This window comes from Sinocyclocheilus anshuiensis, unplaced genomic scaffold (genome assembly GCF_001515605.1).
Source record: "Sinocyclocheilus anshuiensis isolate Anshui unplaced genomic scaffold, SAMN03320099.WGS_v1.1 scaffold958, whole genome shotgun sequence".
Lineage (NCBI taxonomy): Eukaryota > Metazoa > Chordata > Actinopteri > Cypriniformes > Cyprinidae > Sinocyclocheilus > Sinocyclocheilus anshuiensis.
Genome location: NW_015539929.1, coordinates 1,241,295 through 1,263,758, shown reverse-complemented (window position 1 = coordinate 1,263,758; position 22,464 = coordinate 1,241,295). Strand labels below are relative to the sequence as shown.

The window sequence follows — 22,464 nt, the reverse complement described above, 5'->3', positions numbered from 1 at the left end:
GACATTTACACAAGACGTTTATTCAAAACTGGTTGAACTGGAATAAAGCCTGAGGGAGCATCAAGAGTTCATCGGCTAGCTATAATGCAAAACTAGTTCAGCTCGATCGCAAAGGGAAATTAGAAATAGAAATGCAGCTTTCATCTAATAAAGTGACTTTTTATATTTTTGTTTGACATGTTTTAGAGCCAAATAAAGATAATGCAGTCAAATCACAGACTTTAGATAAATACTTCAACCTGATAATGTTCAAGTAGAAGTGAAAATGTGCTCTTGTAACTTTTTCAAGTTCTCATAAAATTCAAGTTTCGAAATATAAAAATCACAATTGTTTGCTTTTTAAAGACTTTAAATCTTAAGAGATTTCAGAAGCTTTACAGATGCTTTAAAAGTGAAATGTTGCTGTAAATGAGGCTTTTGAGTAATTTCGCTGGACGAAACATACTATTACTAATTTTATGCACACTGGAAATTAATTGGCACTATTAGTAACAGCAATGACAGACTAATTTATGACTTTCTTTGACATGGATGTATGATTATCAAAAAAGAAAAAAAATATATTTTTTAGATGCCCAAGAATATTAGAAGACAAGTGTCATTTGTGATCTTCACAATGTTCGGCAAAGGTTTTTATGAAAAATAAGTCAAAGCAAAAGTAAATTCATACTTTTATTCAGCAAGGATGCATGAAACCAGTGGCAGTAAAACATTTGTAGTGTAATAAAATATTTCTATTTCAATTAAATGCTGTTCTTTTGACATTTCTATTCATTAAAGAATCCACATAAGTGCTCGGTTTATCCAAAGTAAGAAATGCAACTCAACTGATAAACTAAACCGATTTTATTTGCTTGTGCCTTGAATAAAACATCTTTGACATGAGAGAATTAGAAAACAGTTCAGGTGTATTTACAGATGTGTGGCATAAAAATTATTACAGAGAGCAAAATATATTTCAATAAAATGATGGAATGATCTCTTCTCATAGCAAAACTAGCTACAATAAAAACGAGAAGTGCAAGTCGATGTGATGTTTCTCATGATGGGTTACAAAAATGAAAAACAAGCATTTTCATCTTCGCTGTGGTAAATATTTAGTCAAATTACATCAACAGCTAATTGTGGAAGCATATCTAACTGAAATGACATCACAATTTACCCATAATGCACAGCTGACAGAGGAGATCAGTGGCGGTTTCTCATGAGAGCTTCTAATGTGTTATCTATAAAAACACTCTGCTTTCTCTTCACGTCAATGCATTGATAAAAGCCACTGAGATCATGCAGCTGAAAAAAAATCAGTAGCAACATGTTAAGAGCAACCTAGAAGTAAAACACACGTCTGCATCAGCCGTAGAACAACAGGGAAAATCAAAGATAAACAAAATGTATCTATGATAATATTCTGGAGCTGTAATTGTTTTTCCAATGCTATAAATATTCAATGGTTAATTTAAAAACATTTTAGCAAAGCGCTCCATGTTCACATTATAAAGGAAGTTGAAATGGCTCTGGTTTGATGTTCAGAGAAACTGGATCCGAATAAAGCAATCAAACTTCCTCTGAATACTGCATCAGTGTGTAGTGTGGAAACAGACCGATTCAGATTAAACTCTTCAATTTCAAATGCCCACATGATAGAAAAACGCTGTGCTACCAGATCAATAACGGAATCTTTCAGTCCATACTCGGTTTGTTCTCCACTGAAACTTAAACACCTGCACAAACATCTCATCTGCATTTCCAGCGCTCATCTGCTGTCCTTCTGTGAGGGAAATAACTTGAACGACGGCTGACACGTCAGCAAGAACTGTGCCGAGTGACATTAAAATCATTTGAATTCTGTCCAATTAAAACGATAGACTCCCTGAAGCAGTACGGAGGCTCTATGATTAAAAGAGTTTGTTCTTAGAAGAGCAATGTCTTTTCTCAGCATGTCTCTTTCTTCACTCTGTAATCGGTTGTGCTTCAGTATCTCCTGTGTTTGGGATGGTTGTGTGTCATCTCTATCAATCCTTTATCTGGAACACCTTGTGGCTTATTGAGAGAAGAGGAAATACAGAGACGTTCTGCTTCACTTGTCTCTACTTCCATCAAGCACTTCCTGAAGAGGAAAACAAAGGAAAGGCTGTCAACAGATCAAAACAATCGACCAAAAATGAATCAGTCCAACTAGCATTACCTGTAGGATTTAAAATGAACGGCTAAAATTTAGATTTGATTCTTAACAACTGAAGTCATACAGTCAACTATAAAAAAAAGTGCATTTTGGTGTTTTTCGGAGTTTGACAGCCATTAAACTGTCATTTGGAAAAGGTTATATATAAAGATTCTTTCGTGTTCCATTGAAACTACAGAATATGAGCATTAATGCTTGACAATATCATAATGCAGTCTTACCATCGTCTCCACTGGTGAGCACCAGCGCCTGTAAGATATCAGACAGAGACACGATGCCTTTCACAACCTCCTGCTCATCCACGATCACTAACCTGTGAACCTAACACACACACACACACATCAGTCTGTATGATTACATGATCAGACAGTGAGCTACATCTTCATCTGTCCATCCAAATATACATGCACAACTGAAAGTTTTATGTTTTATTCATCAGTCAAATCAAAACCATCTGAAAACACACACACAAGTTTTTTAACATTTTTTTATTCAAACTTTTATTTACCAAGGACATTAAATTGATCAAAAGTGACTGTTTTCAACAGTGATAATAATCAGAAATGTTTCTTGAGCAGCAAATCAGCATATTAGAATGATTTCTGAAGATCATGTGACACTGAAGACTGGAGTAATGATGCTGAAAATACAGCTTTCATCTCAGAAATAAATTACATTTTTACAATATATTCACATAGAAAACAGCTATTTTAAATTGTAATAATAATACACAATATTACTGTTTATACTGTATTTTTGATCAAATAAATACAACCTTGGTGAGCAGAAGAGACTACTTTTTTTTTTTATCCTACAGACCCCAAACATTTGAACAGAATGTGTTCCTCACCTCGGCCTCCACCAGTCGGTTGATAATGGCCTCTAGCGTCTCATTGGCTCGGCAGGTGAGCACACCCTCAAAATACTGCGAGCGATGCTGGAGGGCTTTAGTCACAGTGATGTCCAGGTTATTGTATGTCTTCTCAGCGGCCAGATTCTGCGTGATGAGAAGAAAACCAGATTGAGACACAAACACAGAGACTTTAGGAATAGTTCACCCTAAAATTTAAAAATCTATCTATAATATACTGCTTTCGCTTGTGAAAAAATGGTATTGGTCTGAATCGGGAGAGAAATCTGCACAGATCCGTTTACGCGTCAAAACAGTCCAAAACAGCTCTAAACAAATATGTGTGTGGATTTTGATGTGAGAGACAACAGGAGATGGGCTTTTTAACGGGAGGAAGCGTTATTATGGACTCATATTTTTGATTTGTTCCTTGAGATGTTTTTTATCAACTGTTTGGACTGTCATTCTGACGGCACCCATTCACTGCAGAGCATCCATTGCTGAGTGAGTGATGGAATGCTACATTTCTCCAAATCTGATGAAGAAACAAACTCATCTACATGTTGGATAGATCTTGAATGAGCAAATTTTCATTTTTGGGTGAACTATTCCTGTAAGATATTAAACTAAGGACATACTGTTAAAAACACACACACACACACAGCATCACGAGTATGAGATCATGCACTGCAGTGGCTGCATTCCCTCAAGCTGATCAATACGACAAACACCAGAGGCTTTAGACACGCTGAGTCCAATCGAAACAGAAATACCATCACGCACACATTCAATAATCTAACACCACCAGCACAGCTCAATGTCCAGCGCTCTAGTTAGAAACAACAGACAAACACACAAAACTTACAATAACATCAAACTTGGAGTAGATGTCGACCACATGTCCTGTCGGCATAAACGAAGAGAAAAACCACGAAAAGTGAGGAGGAAGAAAATAAAACCACAGATTTGTAATTTACAATATATAAGAGGTAATATATTAGTTTCCTCTCACCATTTTCATCCACCACAGGAAGGGCAGACACTCTCTGATCCACGAAGATGCCGAGCGCGGCGTAGAGCGGCGTATCCGAGTGAACCACTGCGATGTTGTGAAACGTTCCGATGTTCAACTCCTCCAGCGTTTGAGACAGAAACCCAGGCTTGGGCATCTCAGATATCTGTGGGAGATCATTTACATAAACATGAAGATTATGCATTCTAGAAAGAAAACAAAATTCCAAGTTGTGCCAATAAATGAGTAAAGGGGAAATTTGGCACTAGTTGCTTAAAAAGTTGTGACAGAGTTACAGCAAGCGCTCCGTGACAGACCACTGCCAAATAAATGAATGTCTATACTTAAGGTCATGTGTCACAGGAAACATTCAGTGAGCGGTCACAGGGCAGGAAACTTACAAAGAGCTTCAGGAATTTGAGGATCCTCTTGTGTGTCAGGATGTAGAGTGTGTTTCCTGTTAGAGGATCAATGACGGGTAATCTGTGGATCTTATGCTTCAGTAGAGATGAGACAGCATCATATAGGCTGAGAGACAGAGAGAGAAAAACATCAGACATAATCACAACTCTCTAACAAAACCCATTCAATATGCACGCTTACAAACTCTTACCTGGCATTGGGCGATATGCTGACGAGAGGTTTGAAGGAGTCTTGTAAGTAGACCTCTATAAGAAAAAGATAGATCAGTCACAGGCTCACATATCAGAGTGTAAACCTCATGAATACACATAAAATTATTCCCACCTCGCCATGTTTCTATTTTGTGCTCTTCTAATTCATATATCTGGACCTAAAAAAAAAAAAAACATAACATTTTTAAAGGTTCCTCAAAAAGACATCAATGGGAGAATAACAGTCTTAACTAATTTTACCAGAGGAGACTTGTAATAGCGATGAAGTATGTTGATGAAATCTGTGATGGTCAGCATACCTACAATAGAAAGCAAATAAAGAAAACAAGACATAAGTTAAATTAGAATTACTTTCAAGACATTTGTTCCAATAACAATAAATGATTGTAAATTAGTTATTTAATTATAATTACATTTTTATATTATTATTATTATTATTATTGTTACACCATTTCAGAGTTTGAGTTCAGTAAGATTTTTCAATGTTTTTGAATCAAGCCTCTTCTAAATGCCTTTACTGTCACTGACTAATCTGATGTGGAAAAAAATCTAACTGATCCCAAATCCCAAAAATGGTTGTGTACATAATCTTTCACACACACAAAAAAAAAAGTAATAACTTGCTCCACATCTGAATTTTTTTTTTCTTTTTGTTGCTGATGCAATCAAAGCCACATGGATAGGGAAAAATAATAACTACACAGTCTAACTTGATCCAATGATCCATTCAAATTACAATGGATCCAATCTACCCTTAATGATTTTCTTTATGTAATATGAATTTATTGTTAATGCAGTTTAATCTTATCAAACGATCACATTATATTTACACTTCCAAAAAAAAAAAAAAAAAACTTGCTTACCAACAAAGCATTGTTTCTTGCTGTCCCAGAGAGGCGCTGCTCTCACTCCATTAGACACTAGAGCAAAGAACGCCTTCTTCACCTGGTAACCATACAATCACAAATTAACCAGCAGGCACTCGGACAGCTTACATGTCATGAATGTTGACACGAAGTACAGAGCAAATTTATCCAACCCCTAGAGTCAACATGAAATTAATACTGACCCCATGTGCCTGATTCTAATATCAATTATTCATATCATTCCAAATATTTTGTGTGTATGCATGTTAATTCCATTTTATCAGAAAGTAATAATGTGTTATCTCTTAAACAATGTACCTTTCCTGCTAACATCACTTGTTATATAAATAATGTTACAAAATGCTTTTTAGGCATAGTTTTAGCAAATGCACATTCAGTCTTGCTGTATTCTGGTGTGGAACGGACACTTTACATGACCTAATTAATTAAAGGAATAGTTCATCCAAACATGAAAATGTGCTCACCCTCAGGCCATCCAAGATTTAGATGAGTTTGCTTCTTCATCAGATTTGGAGAAATGTAGCATTCCATCACTTGCTCACCAATGGATCCATTCTGCAGTGAATGGGTGCCGTCAGAATGAGAGTCCAAACAGCTGGTGATATCTTGATGGATTTCTATCTTACAGACACACACAGCTTTTCACTTCACAAGATGTTAGCTGATGGACTGGAGTGGTGTGGATTACTTCTGGTTAATGTGATGTTTTTATCAGCTGTTTGGACTCTCATTCTGACGGCACCCATTCACTGCAGAGGATCCATTGGTGAGCAAGTGGTGCAATGCTACATTTCTCCAAATTTGTTCTGATGAAGAAACAGACTCATCTACATCTTGGATGGCCTGAGTTTAAGCACCTTTTCAGCAAACCTTCATTTTTGGGTGAAAACTATTCTTTTAATGAGTAAAATCATGTTTGTTTGTTTTTTGTTTTGTTTCACACAGAAATGTGTGATATTACGGAAATTAATAGGTTGTAAACAAGGTTGCACATTTAGCAACATTTGAAGAGTTCATTTGCAAAAACTATAAGTGCCGTACATTATTCTCTACACACAGCGCGATCTGAACCCTAAACACGTTTTGTCAAGAAAGCCGGTATTGTCCACTTTCAAGGCTTCGCGAGTTCACATTTTACAGCAGAAGCCGACAAGCACCCTTGTTGTTTGTGAACAGAAGCCGATAAGTCCATTTTAGCGAATCAGCGCAGTGTATTCAGGTCAGGTGACCAGGCTGCCAGTCACTTTGAAAAGACGCTAGCTGAATGCACAATAAAAAAAAATAAAAAACATGATTTATTTATTGATTTTGTGCCTCTTTGAGATGGCACAATAATATGCCGTTCACTTGCAGAACGCAAGCTTCTAGAGGGCACATAACTCTGAAGTAATTAATTTAGGTAAATGGGTGCAGAGCCAGTGCTGGTTTTGTAGGCAAACATTAATGCCTTGAATTTAATGCGAGCAGCTACTGGTAGCTGATTTCTGAAAATAAATAAAAATGGAGTTATCTGTTTTTGCAAATGAACTCTTCATTTGATTTCTTCTGATCACCAACCTGTAGAGAAGTGTCAAACACCACCAACTTTGAGCTGGTGGGCACCAGGTCATAGCAGCGGTGGGATTTCATGAAGCGGGTGTACACATTATACTCAGGATCTGGTTTGAAATAAAGGGAAAAACAAAAAGGAATAATCTGCTACTTTAATGCTTGAAAAAGCATAGTCTAAATCAGGGCTGTCCAAACTCGGTCCTGGAGGGCCGGTGTCCTGCAGAGTTTAGCTCCAACCCTAATTAAACACACCTGAACCAGCTAATCAAGCTCTTTATTAGGCATAGAAACTTCCAGTCAGGTGTGTTGAGGTAAGTTGGAGCTAAACTCTGCAGGACACCGGCCCTCCAGGACCGAGTTTGGACAGCCCTGGTCTAAATCATTCAATCATAAACAAGCATTTAATAACAACCACTGAAATATGAGAGAAAAAGTGTCAGAGAACAAAATGTCACTGGATCATATTTCTGTTGTCACTTTAGTCTCAGATTTCACTCCAAACACTGAAGTCAAAGCCCTGCTCGGCTCTGCTTTCATATCTCGCACATGAGCTGCAGGTCATCGCAGGACTACAGTATCATCTTTATTTATTCACATTCTTACCCTCTATGTGCGTCTCCTTTTTACCATCCAACTCATCTAGAACAGCAGGAACCTGAAAAACAGATGTGTGAACATTCAAAGCTCACTTTCATTTTTCCTTTACAAATGTGATAATTTTTCTGATAAAAGTTCTTGATGATTAACCCTGTAAATCCTGACACATGAAATAATAGTTAGAAAAAACACAGTTTTAAAGGGATGCTTATTGAACCTTTAGACAAAATATAACAAAATGACTCAAAAGCCTGATGATCATATTTGATACTCACTGATTTTGCATAAAAAGTTATGCATGTACTTATTGCTCAATTACAGCTAAGTTGCTTCAGTCCAGTAAGTGTTCATTTTGAAATATTACTAACAATATCAGTTATTTTTGCATTTATTATTAAATAGGCTAAATATCAGTAAAGATTTCACAACAAAAAGACACATGCACAACCTGAAGGTGGACTTTGTAAAATGATACTAAAAGACTTTTTACTTAAACTATCAATCAGACAACAGAAAGCATGTAGTAAATTGTGTCCAACAGGACTTTCAGCAACGTTTTGATCATGTTGATCATTTAGGGGCCTTAGAAATTTGTATATCAAATAAAATACAGTAGAGTTAGGAGAGGGTTAACAATAAGTTGAATTCGAGTTGTTACACTCAACTAACCAAAGGCTCAAATGTATCTAGTGAATACATATTAGCCAGAGGATTTAACAGCAGGACAGTTCTGCTCGCTTTAAAGTACTGAAGTTGTTATACATTAATTAACTCTTTTTTTTAACTCCAATATAGTTCCAGACAATTAGAGTTTAACCTCAAAGCTTGTGCTGTCTGTTCCCGACTAGTTTTGCTTTACCTATTAATTAACCAATAACTGAGAAAGCTGACAGATATCAGTGAGGTGAGGGGAGAAACTTGACAGCTTACTAGCTCGAACATTGTTAAGATAAACACTGATAATAAGATAAATACTGTACTAACAACAGCACACTAAAGCACTACTAGACTTGTGCCGGTATTCGGTAATGCGATATATCACGGTGATGAATATGCACGACTTTTTTTACATTTTAATCTGGACTACAACATGCCCTAGATATTGTTTGAAAGTGTTTTGATTCTTTATTGTTCGGTCACACTTTACATTAGGGCTTCATTAGTTAACATTAGTTAATTCATTAGTTAACATAAACTGCCAATGAAAAATTCTTCTGAACATTCATTAATCTTAGGTATTCCAATATTTAATAACACGTTGTTAAAATCGAAAGTTGCAACTGTGTTATTTAATGAGCTAACATGTACTAAGACTTAATAACTAATAATTAATAAGTTCTGTAGCAAATGTAGCTATTGCTCATTGTGAATGTTAATGCATTAACTAAGGTTAACTAATGAGGTCTTATTGTAAAGTGATACCTATTGGTCTGTATAGTTCTTTTGCACTTTAATCTGTGTAAAACTTTTAACTTTATACATTTTTCTGTATTGCTTTATTGCATTTAAATGTTCAGTTATTTTTGTTATAAGAAAAAAGTTATTAAACCTGTTATACTGCATCATGACATTTCATTTCGAAATTTCAATATCGTGATAATACCGTATACCGTGATAACAGCATTAGCAATTAATCGCAAAATTTGATACCGGCATATCCCTAAGCACTACTAGTGTAAAAGCAACAGAACTGACTGTACTTAAGTAACAACAGCAAATTTAAGTAAATTCATACTAGAGTTCTAGTGTAACTGCAGTGAATTTGTGCAGGATTATAGTAACTGCAGTAGACTAGTGTAGTAAACTCAGTAACTTACTAGTGTAACAGCAGTTAACTAGCAGCACAGCACTAACGTAAGTTAACGAAGTGTACGTTAACTGGCTTCATATGAATGGAAAATACTACACGACACAAGAGTCACCCTACTAATAACGCTTAGCGCTCTATCTTAACATAATAGCCGATATTAGCTATCTTGCATATTATAACACATAAACACAATAATAAACAAAACCCGCCGTTAGTCTAACAGTCTCTCGACGTCAACCAACTTCTGTCTCAGTTTAAACTCGCACTACTTACACACTCCATGATCCATTCACGGCGGGAAGAAGCTAAAGATGTTTACTTCGAGTTCAGAGTGCAGAAATATAGTTTAATTCGGTCTCCGGTAGCTGAAATGATGTGTGTTTCGTCTCTGGTCCCGCAGCTCGCTGACAGACTCCTTCAAGGAAGCGGAAGACCGATGCGGAGGCCGCGACCGGATGTGACGACACACACGTGTGTGCGCTTCTACATAATAATAACAATGCATAGTCGCACATAATAATTAATCCTGCTGCTAAGCTGGTTATGAAATAAATTAAATATTAATTATATAACAACACTATATTCTAAAACATATCTCGACCACAGTGGTGAGAGCCTAAGTCTGGCAGATAAACGTTGTATTTAGATTTGTATTTATTTAATTTGGCAGCATATAAAATAAAACTAACAGTACAACGGTTCTAAGCAGAAGAAGAGTAAATAAAAGCGTTGCCAAGGCAACAAAAAAACTATTGCTTAACCATAATTTTTAACAAGTTAGAAATGAGACCACAGCAAACCAGAGGAAAGCATGCTGATCAACAGGGTAAGTTATGAACAAACCAGAAACACAACCAACAGCTGTAACATTTATTAAACCCAACTAGCACACCTCGAATACATTGCAAGGGTACCAAAGTTGTCGATTAAAATAATCTTGAAGTTCATCAACACATATTTGCAGAGAAAAACAACAACATGGAGCTCAAGATTCTCCTGAAAGATGAAGTTTTTGTGGATTTCTTCAATACATTTCTAAGTCTTCCAGTAAGATGATGCTCCTCATTTCCATATCTTTAATGTGCTGTTGAAATCCTGAAATGATCATACATGTTTGTCCTGTTTTTAGGTGTTTGGGCAAACCCCTCTCTACATGCTCAAAGAAAACAAGTGGTTAATGTGGCCAAATGTGCCCTTTGCTCAGGTAACGTTAGGATGTTATTTATGAGAATATTAACCAGACCACCATAGCTGTTGGCCAAAACATCTAATATCTGTAAACATATTTACTGTCAGGTGAACACTGGAGCATTTCTGAAATGGTTAGACACACATCGGATGGTTTACTTCAAACAAACCGAGCTCTATCACAATTTCATTCTCTGCACAGAGATCCTTGACTTTGTATCCTGTAAATCCACAGGTAATATGCTTGTATGATGAAAGTTGTCTGGTGTGGGTCACATTAAAGGAATAGTTCACCCAAAAATTAAAATTAGCTGGAAATGTCCTCACCCTCAGGCCATCTACAAGATGTAGGTGAGTTTGTTTCTTCATCAGATTTGGAGAAACGTAGCATTGCATCACTTGCTCACCAATGGATGCTCTGCAGTGAATGGGTGCCGTCAGAATGAGAGTCCAAACAGCTGATAAAAACATCACAATAATCCACATGTAATCCACATCACTCCAGTCCATCAGTTAACGTCTTGAGAAGTGAAAAGCTGCATGTTTGTAAGAAACAAATCCATCATTAAGATGTTTTAACTTTAAACCATCATTTCTGGCCAATAAAACAAGTTCATAATACATAATAACGCTTCCTCCATTGGAAAAGTCTATTGCCTGCATGTTGTCTCTCAGATTAAAATTCACCCACATATTTTTTTAGAGCTGTTTTGGACTGTTTTTGATTGTAAACGGTTCTTGATCTGTGATATTTCTCTCCTAAATCAGACCAGATGACTTTTTCAGTGGAAAGAGCAATATTATGGACTCATATTTTAGCCAGAAGCAACAGTTTGAAGTTAAAAACTTCTTAATGATGGATTTGTTTCTTACAAACATGCAGCTTTTCACTTCTCAAGACGTTAACTGATGGACTGAAGTGGTGTGGATTACTTGTGGATTATTGTGATGTTTTTATCAGCTGTTTGGACTCTCATTCTGACGGCACCCATTCACTGCAGAGGATCCATTGGTGAGCAAGTGATGGAATGCTACATTTCTCCAAATCTGTTCCCATGAAGAAACAAGCTTGGATGGCCTAACGGTGATTCAGTTTTCAGGAAATTTTCATTTTGGGTGAATTATTCCTTTAATATATAGTATTAGTTTTTCTTTTTTTTCAGAGGATTTGAAATGTACTCTGGCAGACCAGTGGCTGTTAAGGAAGTGTCTTGGCAGCGTGAGGGGAATCCAGAGATTTCGTTCGTTTCTCAAGACCACTGCTGGTGTGAGACTGCACTGATTTACACTGAATTCCTTTTAAATTCATTCAGCATCCAAACCAGTTTAATTTTACAAGACCTCCAATTCTGCAGTTAGACTCAAGTTTTTACATCAGATTTACATATAAAATGAAAACTAGTAGAGCCAATAGCTTTGCTTTCTGCCCTCCATACTGTCCCAACTGAAGATAGGCAAAAATGCCAAAATAAATTAATGAAAACGAAATTTTGCCAGTGCTTATGCTACATGTGTAATGTGTTTTCGAGCAGAGGAGGAGCTTCTTCTGTTCTGTGTGAGAGTGTCCATGATGTTGAGTATGAAAGAAGAAAAAAATGAAGATGCGTTTCAGACTTTGAATCATCAAGCACTTCAGAAAGCGATCAGACTCTGTCACCTGAGCGAAGGCTCTGCCATCCTGTCTGTCTGCCATATACACGCAGGTAAGGCAGTGCATGTGTTTCTCTCCTCTTCCCTTAAATACCACACTATTTCTGTTCTATTGTTTGTAGGATTACACTACCATAAGTTTGGGGTCGGAAGGATTTGTTAATGTTTTTGAAAGAAGAGTCTGTTTTGCTCACCAAGGCTGCATTTATTTGATCAAAAATACAAAACAAACGGTAATATTGTGAAATATTATTACTTATTTCTTTCTATGTGATTATATTGTAAAATGTAATTTATTTCTGTGATCAAAGCTGAATTTTCAGCATCATTACTCCAGTCTTCAGTGGTCCTTTAGAAATCCATCTAATATGCTCATTTGGTGCCAGATTTTTTATTTTAGTATTATTTATATACTATTATAACTTTAATATTATGAATTAGCTGTTATTTTATATTTGTAGTTTTCATTTGGATTTTAGTTTATTTTTAGTAACATTTTATGTGCCTTTGTCAGATTTTGTTTTAAATATGAATCTTTTTAAATATTACAATTTAGGTTTAACGTTTTTTTTTATTTCAGATTTAGTTCAGTTTTAGTTTTTATTTATTTCCAGTTAGTGATTTTAGTGCTTCAAATTAAATGTATTTCAGTTTAATTCATTCCTTTTTTCCGTATTTATATTTTATTTTATTTCAGCTTTATTTCAATTAACAAAAATAGTTGTAATATTTTTAGTTTTAGTTTGTGATAATAACCCTGTTTGCTGCCCAAGAAACATTTCTGATTATTATCAATGTTGAAAACAGTTGTGCTACTGAATATTTTTGCGGAAATCCTGATAAAAAAAAAAATCAGGATTCTCTGATGAACAAAAAGTTCAAAATAATAGCATGCATTTGAAATAGACATCTTTATAATAGTAGACATGTCTTTACTGTCACTCTTGATCAACTTAATGTGTCTTTGCTGGGAAAAAAAAGTTTTAATTTCTTTAAAATAATTCTTACTCCAATCTTTTGAACGGTATAATGATTTTTTTTTTTGTCTTTTAATTTCGTCCGTACTAATTACTGAATATTTCATCATATTGTATTTTTTTTTTAGAGGACATGACTGAGCTTCTGGCCAAGGAACACCCACTTAGTGCTCAGAAGCGTGTTTTGGCAGAGATGAGAAAGAAAGCTCTGTGCCGGCTGCAGTCGTATTGGCTTCCTCAGTTCCTACACTGCTGTAAATCCTGGCTGTGGCGTGTGCCTGAATGTCAGCCCATTGTAGAGAAATACACATCTTTTTCCTCTCCTCCTGCTCCATCGCCCTCCTCACGTGAGCGTGTCCGGTGCAAGACGAATCCCACGCTGAGCCCTGCTAAATCCTACTGCAGTAAACGCAGCAAACGGCTCCTGTGGAGTTCATGTAAGCCGAACACAGTCCGTTCACAGTCCAACAGCATCTGCTTGTGGCTTCCTCCAGCCGGCCAGGAGGATCTAAAGTGTTCAAACATAGCACATCCTCCTCAAAGTAATACAGAAACCTCTGTCCAAGCTATTGTCCATCACACATGCGCCCAAACCCCGGCATGTCAGATCCCCTGCCGTGTGAACGTTCATACTCCACCATCAGATGTCCACTGCTATCTGCAGCCGGCCCTGTCTGCCGAGGCTCTGGCTGCAGGTCCTTTTAGGTCTAATCTGAGAGCCCAAGACCTGGTGGAAAAGCAGCAGATGCTGGATCTCTTGGAGGATCTGGACTTTTTCCTCCAGCTGGTTCTGAAAGCACAAGGAGAAGATCCAGTCTGCGCACAGAGACAGACCGCGGCCCAGCGAATAATAGAGAAGTACCTGAAAGAGAACATGCCCTGCTGTGAACGACTGGATTCAAACACCAGCCACCATCTGCGTTCTCTTTTACCCAGCAGTGCGGCTGTCCCATGGATTTACAGGGCTAAATATGAAATATGCAAGGTAAATGTCACTTAAATGAGTTCATCATGAAATCAAAATGTACTTTCTTAAAACATGTCCTTGGTCTTATTGTGTATCATTCACCTTCAGTGTGCATTATTCTATACAGTGTTTGAGTTAATAAGTATTCATCAGAATGGATCAGATTGTAACTTTTGAAATTATTTTCCATTTTGGCTAATGTTAATAATCTCTCACCTGTCATATAGAGATACTCCCATAAGACTTTACATTTATATTTGGCTGATGATTTTAATCCAAAGCATTTTACAATGCATTCAAATGATTTTTTAATTTTTTTACATAATTCATGCATTCTCTGATCTTCGCTTAATGCTTTTAGGACCTTGACAGCCACTGCTCACCATTAATTTTCATTATAAAATGAATTGTGCATTGTCCAGAAACACAATTTCTGTAAGATTCTGTTTTGAAAGAAATGAAAACTTCTTATTCAGCAAGAACACATTAAATTGATTAAAAAATACAATATATTTATAATGTTACAAAAGATTTCTAATGTTCTTTTGAACTTTCCATTCATCAAAGAATCCTGAAAAAAGATTTATCGAATTGTTTTCAACATTGATAATAATCAGAAATGATTCTTGAGCAGCAAATCAGCATATTAGAATGATTTCTGAAGATCATGTGACACTGAAGACTGGAGTAATGATGCTGAAAATTCAGCTTTGATCACAGAAATAAATTACATTTCAACATATATTCACATAGAAAACAGCTATTTTAAATTCTAAAAATATTTCAGAATTGTACTGCATTCTTGATCAAATAAATTCAGCCTTATGCTTCTTTCACAAGCATAACAAAAAAGCAAACATTTGAATGTTAGTGTATTTGTTAAGTGATAAGATCTGGCATATGTTCTATTTACAGGAACTACAAGATGTTTATGACTCATTTTTAGATGCAGAGGATAAAGCTCTAGTGTCTCACCTGGTGAGTGACCTAAACTAATGCCTCGAACCAGTGGATGCTTTCACTGCAGTTTCCAGGAACCTTTTCCCATGTCCTTCAGTGCTCTCGCAGTGAGAAGATTGAAGAAGAGCTGCTGTTCTGTGATTTCGAGACAGAAACAGAAGCTCACTTCACTCAGACGGAGGCGTTAGTGTTGTGTGGAGGATGCTGCAGTCGTCTCGACCCCGACGCTCTGTCTCAGGACAGCTGGGCTTTAGTTGCCCTGCAAGACCCGCAGAGAGGAGGATCGCTGCTGCACAAGTACAACACAGGTGAGAACACACAGTACACTGGCCTCTTTCAAGACCTCTCACAATGACCCACTTTCTCTGGCTTGTATTGGGCAGATGCATCTGAGGAGCCGTCGATCACAACAGAGAGTGATATTACAACACCCCTCGCTCAAGGTACTGCATGTGTGAAACTTTCATTGTCAAAACGTTTGAGACAACTTTTATGTTTAAACTGTGTGTGTGTTCGTTTTAGCAGACTGTATACAAACCTACTTTACTGTATGCTTGACTTCCAGATGTGCCCGAATCTAAAGCAAAGTGTTCTAATAATCTCCGGATGAAAACTCTCAAAAAGGACAGCATTATTTTTGAAAAGCCATCTACAAAACCCAGGTGCACCCATGTTTCCATTACCTGACATTAAAGGAACAGTTCACCCAAAAATGAAAATTTGCTTCAAATGTACTCACCGTCTCAGGCCATCCAAGATGTAGATGAGTTTGTTTCTTCATGGGAACAGATTTATGGGAATTTAGCGTTACTCACTATGGATCCGCTAAGAAACAGTCCCATCATTAAGATGATTTTACCTTCAAACCATCACTTCTGGCTTAAATATGAGACCATAATCCATAATAATGCTTTCTCCAGTGACAAAGTCCACCTCCTGTCTCTCACATTAAAATCCAACCACATATTTGTTTCGAACGGTTTTGTCTTGTTAACAGTGCTTGATCTGAGCAGAGTTCTCTTCTGATTCAGACCAGATGACTTTTTCACTGGAGAAAGCACTATTATGGAATATGCACTAATATTTTAGACGGAAGCAAGTCTTAATTAATGATGGAGTATTTTTGCAAACACACAGCTTTTCACTTCTCAACATGCTAACTGATGGACTGGAGTGGTGTGGATTATTGTGATGTTTTTATCAGCTGTTTGGACACTCATTCTGACGGCACCCATTCACTGCAGAGGATCCATTGCTGAGCAAGTGATGGAATGCTACATTTCTCCAAATCTGATGAAGAAACAAACTCATCTACATCTTGGATGGCATGAGAGTGTGTACATTTTCATTTTGGGGTGAACTATTCCTTTAAACTTAGCAGAGGATCTGGTTTGGAAATATGTGTCTAAGCTATATTTGTGTGAAGCACATTTCTAAAAGCATACTAGTCATCTCAAAGTAAATTATTTCTGAAACTGAGACCAAGTTGTCTGTTTTTTTTTTCCTGCTGAATTCCAGGTCATTTGAAGAGGTCCTCACATCATCTCAGCACATTGGTCATTTCAGACAGTTCCTGCAGGAGCACAATGCGGATGGAGCGCTGCTCTTCATACAGGAAGCAGAATCTCTGCGCACCGTCGAACCCAAACGACAGAAGGCCAAAATCCGCGCCATTGTAGACAAATTCTTTCGGCGACAAGATTCCGGTACTGCTTTCATTAATTGATATTGTGGTGCTATTTCAATTCAATTCAATGTCAAAGGAATAGCACCACCTGTCATCACTTACTCACCCTCACATCATCTTACTGGGAAGATGTTCGGCCCACAGTATGTAAGCATAGATTCAAACTGACAGTACTGACAAAGTGTATTGCATGGAGAAAAGCAAGGAAATAACACAGGCTTGAAATGACATGAGGGTGGTAAAATGATGCTGTTCTTTAAACATTAGCAATGGTTTTGCATGCTCCAAAAAACGAAAGAAGTAACACTATGGTTCGCTGTCTCCCCCTGCAGTGGAGTACCTGCAGTGCAGCGCTGACATAATCAGCAGTGTGCCGCAGATGGACACGGTTCCTCCAGAGGTCATCTTCACCATTCAGCATCTGGTTGCCAAGTCACTGGAGGCCACATGGTATTATTATATAAACTTATGGGGAAATGTTATTGCTCAGAAGTCGCTATTTCAGAAGAAAAAATGGTTCAAATCTGTCACTGTGTCAGTACCCTAAGGTACAAAAGCTAAAAGGTACATCTTTGTAAATGTACATATTAGTATCTAAAGTGTACATATTAGTACCTTTTGAAAGGGCACCGGCCCTGTCACAGCTTTGCACTTTTTTCTGGGATCGTAGAATTCTCAGTTATGATTTATTTAACAATCACCTTTGTCTCAGATATTGTATCAGATATATTAGAGGAAATACAAGTATAGAGCAATAAAATGAATGTGGATAGCAGCTCAGATAATTTGATGAGGAATTTTTGAATCGGTTATAAAACTAAACTTCTTAAAAATTGCTTTTGGTAATTGAATTTTCTTACATTTCACTGCTGGTCATATATTCTCTATATAACCATGTATGTGACAAATAAAAATCTTGAATCTTGAATCTTGAAATGAAGCTGATATAAAATAAAATCTAAATATTAGTGAAAAACTGAAACTTAATGTATATAAAACTTTTACTTAAACTTAAAAAATTTAAATATTGCCTTTGCAACTAACTAAAAAATAAAAAAAATTGAAGTAGTTAAAATGAATAAAACTAAACTAAATTTAAATAAAAAATAAAGCTATATTTTAAAATGACAAAAGCACATTACATAATGACAAAAACTAAAAAAAAAAAAATTAAATGTAAAAATAAAAGCTTATTGAAAGTATTCTGTTACTGAATATTATAAAAAATATGCATGCTGTATAAGTATATAAATATAAGTATGCAAATAACACTGGTTTGAATTCACACTGAAATCTGTGGTCTTGTTTGAAACTCCAGAGGAGACGCATGTGATATTACTGGGTTTTTCTTCTGGAAAAGAAGCAGAACATTTATTTGCTTTTGTAAATTGATCTCATGTGCTTGATTGCTTGAAGCATTGCTAAATGTAAGCTGTATTATCGCCCAGCTCTGATCTGTTAAATGTGATTATTTATATCATGAAGACATTAAGATATTATAACCACAACATCATGATTATCTGTAAAGCTGCTTTTTGTGTTTTGAGAAGCGCTGTACAAATAAATTTGACCTTTGTGCTGTCTAGGTGATATTAGAGATATGAAAGTGTTTTCAGTGTTTTACAGTGGTCACATACAGCACAAAAAGTTCCTTTTGGTCTCAAACAGGTTCAAACAGTATCAGGAAACATTTTATTCTTGTTCCCCCGTTTCATCTGAATCGAATCTGAGAGGTCCGCTGCTGCTGTACAAACTGGTATAACATTTAAATAAATTCAAAAACCTGCACTTTTCAGATGATTTTCAGCAAGCGTTGAGCTCATTTCTTTTGTGGACTTCTTCAGAAAACAAACGCGTGGACGGCTTTCAGCAGCTTCATCCGCAGTGTGACGAAGTTTCTGTCTGCCCTAGAGGACCGTGACTTCAGGACTGAGTTTGAAGACTATCTGATACACGATTACAAGCACTTCTCACAGCGTAAGTCCCTCTGCGGTTCATCTGTTCACGGCAGAGGTCAGCAGGTCAACCAAAACCCATTTCAGGGTTTCTGCTGGTCTTAAAAAGTATTCATTCACGTTTTTACAAATGAAGAAAATCAGAGCAGAGAGTCTTAAATTCATGGCATTAAATGTTTCATGCACTGCAAAAACATGAATATCTTGCTCAGTCATTTTTGGCGTGTTTTCCAATGCAAATATCTAAACATCCTTAACTCAGCGTACATTTATTGGAGATGCAAACTGAAGATATGAAGTCTTGTAATTAAGTGAGTTTATGCTTAAACAAGAACAAATATCTGTCAGTGGGGAATTAAGTTGATTTTTTGGGAGCTCATTGGCAGATATTTGTTTTTGTTTTAACCATAAACTTTTTGTTTGATCAATTTCTCATAAAACAAAACTTCTTATCTTTGTGATTTTGCTTCTCAAGTAAATGGATCTTGATTTAAGAATCTTTAGACATTTTGACTAGGAAACAAGACAAATACAAAAGAATAACTTTTTTTGCAGTGTGATCAAGTGGGACTGTGAGATTATTATTTTATTTTTTATTTTTTTTAAAGATAATTAATGAAGTATTGGAGATATATTTTCAAACTTACATTTAGAGACCATATTGACGTATTGTGTTCCATTCAATTTATTCCTTCAATTTTCTTTACTTGTCTTAAATTTACCTTCATCAAACCTGCAGAAAGCCTGTTGTTGTTTTCTCCAGCTTGCGCTGTTCGCTCCAAAGCCCAGCAGTCCTCCGATATCAGCAGCGACGGAGAGAAGTTTAAACCCAAGATGAGAAGCATTATCAACAAAACGGTTATAGCAGACTTCTTAGTCAATGACCTTTCCTTCTACATGGAGTGTGAGAGGTCAGGGACTGTCCTATACTCGCCATTCAACAGCAGGACAAAGCCCTTCTTCTCTTTGTGTTTAGTGTCTCTAAAAGCAGCGTCTGTGATCGAGAAAGTGTATTGATCTGTTCTGTGTTTCTAGGTTCAGGCATTTGGCAGACGCCGGTGATATAATGGCATCAGAGGGCATGTATAGTGAGAATGATTATGCCATGCTTCACCAGAAAGCTGAGCTGATCATCAACATATTTCTCCACTCAAATCTCTCTCCAAAGCTCATGGTACACATTTATCTATAATAATGTCTGTCCTATATGAACCAGCACAAATGAGCTGCTAGATAGTACTTACTAACTAATTGTATATCAAAAGAAAATTGGTAAAGGGAACACGCAATACCCAGAAACACCTGAATCAAAGAAAATTATTTCAATATTTCTTTTGTTTTATGTACTTGAATTGGTTGAATTGCCTTAATAAGCAGGAAAGAGTAGAAACAATAACTGATTATAAATGTTGTTAAAGGCAAGTGTTTTCAATCTTTTATAATAATAATGAACAAATACATTTTTAAAAAGGATTATAAATATGTCTAAAATATTATTTGGGAAATATTTAGTTGCATAATTGCATTTTTTCCTACTCGCTATAATACTGTATTATTAGTTGTATTTGTATTTATTTATTTTTAATCTAATTGTATATTTAGTTAGTTTAATGTTTTTTTTATATATATTTGTTATTAGGATTTTTCCCCTGGACCCCAGTTTGAAAAGCCTTTGTTATAAAGTAATTTTTGTTTTGATATGTTTTTCTGGCTGATATGACAGTAAGATTGGATTTTATACCGACATCGCCAGTGCAGATGCAGCAAATATTATGTCTTTTTTTATATTATGATATGATTGGAATATTTTAATCAAATATGTCAAAAGTACTATTTATTTCTTGGCAATACTTTACAATAAGATCTCATTTGTTAATGTTAAATAACATGAACTAACAATACTTTTACAGCATTTAATCTCAGGTCATTTCACCTTTTGATTTAAAAAATGCATTTGTAAAAAGTTGTAAAACTTTTAAAACATGGATCAATCAATATCTTTAATCTGAATCACTCTAACAGCATTCATTAGCATGTATTGTGCATGCGTGCGTGCGTGTGTGTGTATGTGTGTGTGTGTGCGTGTGTGCGTGTGTGTATGTGTGTGTGTGTGTGTGTGTGTACGTACTGTACTCAGATCAACACCAGTGAGGCTCAGAAAGACGGCATACTGCAGCGCTTTGCCTCTGGGAAGGTGGACCGAACTCTCTTCTATCCAGCTATGATGGATGTGTTTCCAGTTCTCATCTTCTGCTGGAAAAAGTGATGAGATCTTGTGATTTCACACACAGACTGACTGACTTACATTCAAATTGGGAATAAAACAACACTGATTGTGTAAAAAAGTTTTTTGTTCTATAGCAGATATACAGGTTTAGGCATAATAACTGCATGTTCCCGTTGACAGGTTTTGTTGTCTGAAGGTGATGAAGCATCTGTACCCCGCTGAAGCACTGAGGAATCAGAAAGCGTCCTCTCGTCTGCAGGAACAGCATCCTTTTAACCTCCTGCGGGAGATAAAGACGGTCAGATCCAGTGAAGGTGGGCAGTGAGATCAGACATCATGTATTAAACCACGAGCAGTCGCTATCAGTGTTTGAGCGGTTTAACCCCTTTACTGATGTGTTTGACTAGTTAAAGATGCCATCCTGCGCTTCTCCACCCAACACGGCGTCATACTGCTGCTGCCACAGACACCACACGACCACACACCTGCTTCCCAGCAGCCCTCAGCCCAATGAATGACATTAAACAACTTCAGTTCAGACTGATGCTCTTCATGCTTGTGTGTAAGACAGTTTCTCCATAACAGGGATTTTATCTTATTTAAACTGAAAATGAGGGGAAAAAATGTGTTAAATAACATACATTTCTCATTTTCATTAACTTTAAATTAAATTAAGTTAAGTTAAAATGTACCGTCAGGCCATCCAAGATTAGGATGAGTTTGTTTCTTCATCAGATTTGGAGAAATGTAGCATTGCATCAGTGTCTCAGCAATGGATGCTCTGCAGTGAATGGGTGCCGTCAGAATGAGAGTCCAAACAGCTGATAAAAACATCACAATAATCCACAAGTAATCCACACCACTACAGTCCATCAGTTAATGTCTTGTGGAGCCAAAAGCTGCGTGTTTCTAAGAAACAAATCCATCTTTAAGAAGTTTTAACTTCAAACCGTTGCTTTCAGCTGAAATACAAGTCCATAATCCAAAATAACGCTTCCTCCAGTGAAAAAGTCATCTGGTCTGAATCAGGAGAGAAATCTGCACCAATCAAGCACTGTTTACAAGCCAAAACAGTTCTAAACATATATGTGGGTACATTTTGATGTGAAAGACAACAGGAGATGGACTTTTTCACTGGAGGAAGCGTTGGATTATGGACTCGTATTTCAGCTGAAAGCACTGGTTTGAAGTTGAAAACATCTATATGATGGATTTGTTTCTTACAAACACGCACTTCACAAGTCATTAACTGATGGACTGGAGTGGTGTGGATCACTTGGGGAGTATTGTGATGTTTTTATCAGCTGTTTGGACTCTCATTCTGACGGC

General features: G+C 36.5%; 2 protein-coding genes across 2 annotated transcripts; one reads left to right on the top strand and one right to left on the bottom strand.

The window, feature by feature from the left end:
- Positions 1-1,100: 1,100 nt before the first annotated feature.
- prkag1 (protein kinase, AMP-activated, gamma 1 non-catalytic subunit) lies at positions 1,101-9,999 on the bottom strand. The gene is made up of 13 exons (XM_016483887.1): positions 9,798-9,999; positions 7,721-7,772; positions 7,124-7,224; positions 5,543-5,624; positions 4,920-4,978; positions 4,792-4,837; positions 4,658-4,712; positions 4,446-4,572; positions 4,045-4,210; positions 3,898-3,935; positions 3,033-3,179; positions 2,404-2,503; positions 1,101-2,107 (listed from the first exon to the last, which is right to left on the bottom strand). Exons 1-13 carry the CDS (start codon positions 9,804-9,806, stop codon positions 2,097-2,099), a joined length of 993 nt encoding a protein of 330 aa, XP_016339373.1. The 5' UTR covers positions 9,807-9,999; the 3' UTR covers positions 1,101-2,096.
- A 115-nt stretch (positions 10,000-10,114) lies between these two features.
- rgsl1 (regulator of G protein signaling like 1) lies at positions 10,115-21,713 on the top strand. Its single transcript, XM_016483914.1, has 20 exons — positions 10,115-10,350; positions 10,489-10,571; positions 10,654-10,728; positions 10,821-10,947; positions 11,876-11,977; positions 12,245-12,415; positions 13,468-14,324; positions 15,222-15,284; positions 15,364-15,574; positions 15,650-15,709; positions 15,832-15,928; positions 16,785-16,972; positions 17,286-17,403; positions 18,622-18,709; positions 18,798-18,930; positions 19,672-19,819; positions 19,944-20,082; positions 21,046-21,170; positions 21,316-21,449; positions 21,543-21,713. Exons 1-20 carry the CDS (start codon positions 10,308-10,310, stop codon positions 21,647-21,649), a joined length of 3,069 nt encoding a protein of 1,022 aa, XP_016339400.1. The 5' UTR covers positions 10,115-10,307; the 3' UTR covers positions 21,650-21,713.
- The last annotated feature ends 751 nt before the right edge of the window (positions 21,714-22,464 follow it).

Coding starts and splice junctions, on each gene's coding strand:
- prkag1 (XM_016483887.1), bottom strand. Junction 5,625..7,123: donor TGTTTGACACTTCTCTACAG/GTTGGTGATCAG, acceptor TATGGTTACCAG/GTGAAGAAGGCGTTCTTTGC. Junction 4,713..4,791: donor CAAAATAGAAACATGGCGAG/GTGGGAATAATT, acceptor TTTTTCTTATAG/AGGTCTACTTACAAGACTCC.
- rgsl1 (XM_016483914.1), top strand. CDS start 10,308: ATGAGACCACAGCAAACCAGAGGAAAGCATGCTGATCAACAGG. Junction 10,729..10,820: donor CAAATGTGCCCTTTGCTCAG/GTAACGTTAGGA, acceptor ATTTACTGTCAG/GTGAACACTGGAGCATTTCT. Junction 17,404..18,621: donor AAGTCACTGGAGGCCACATG/GTATTATTATAT, acceptor GGTCTCAAACAG/GTTCAAACAGTATCAGGAAA.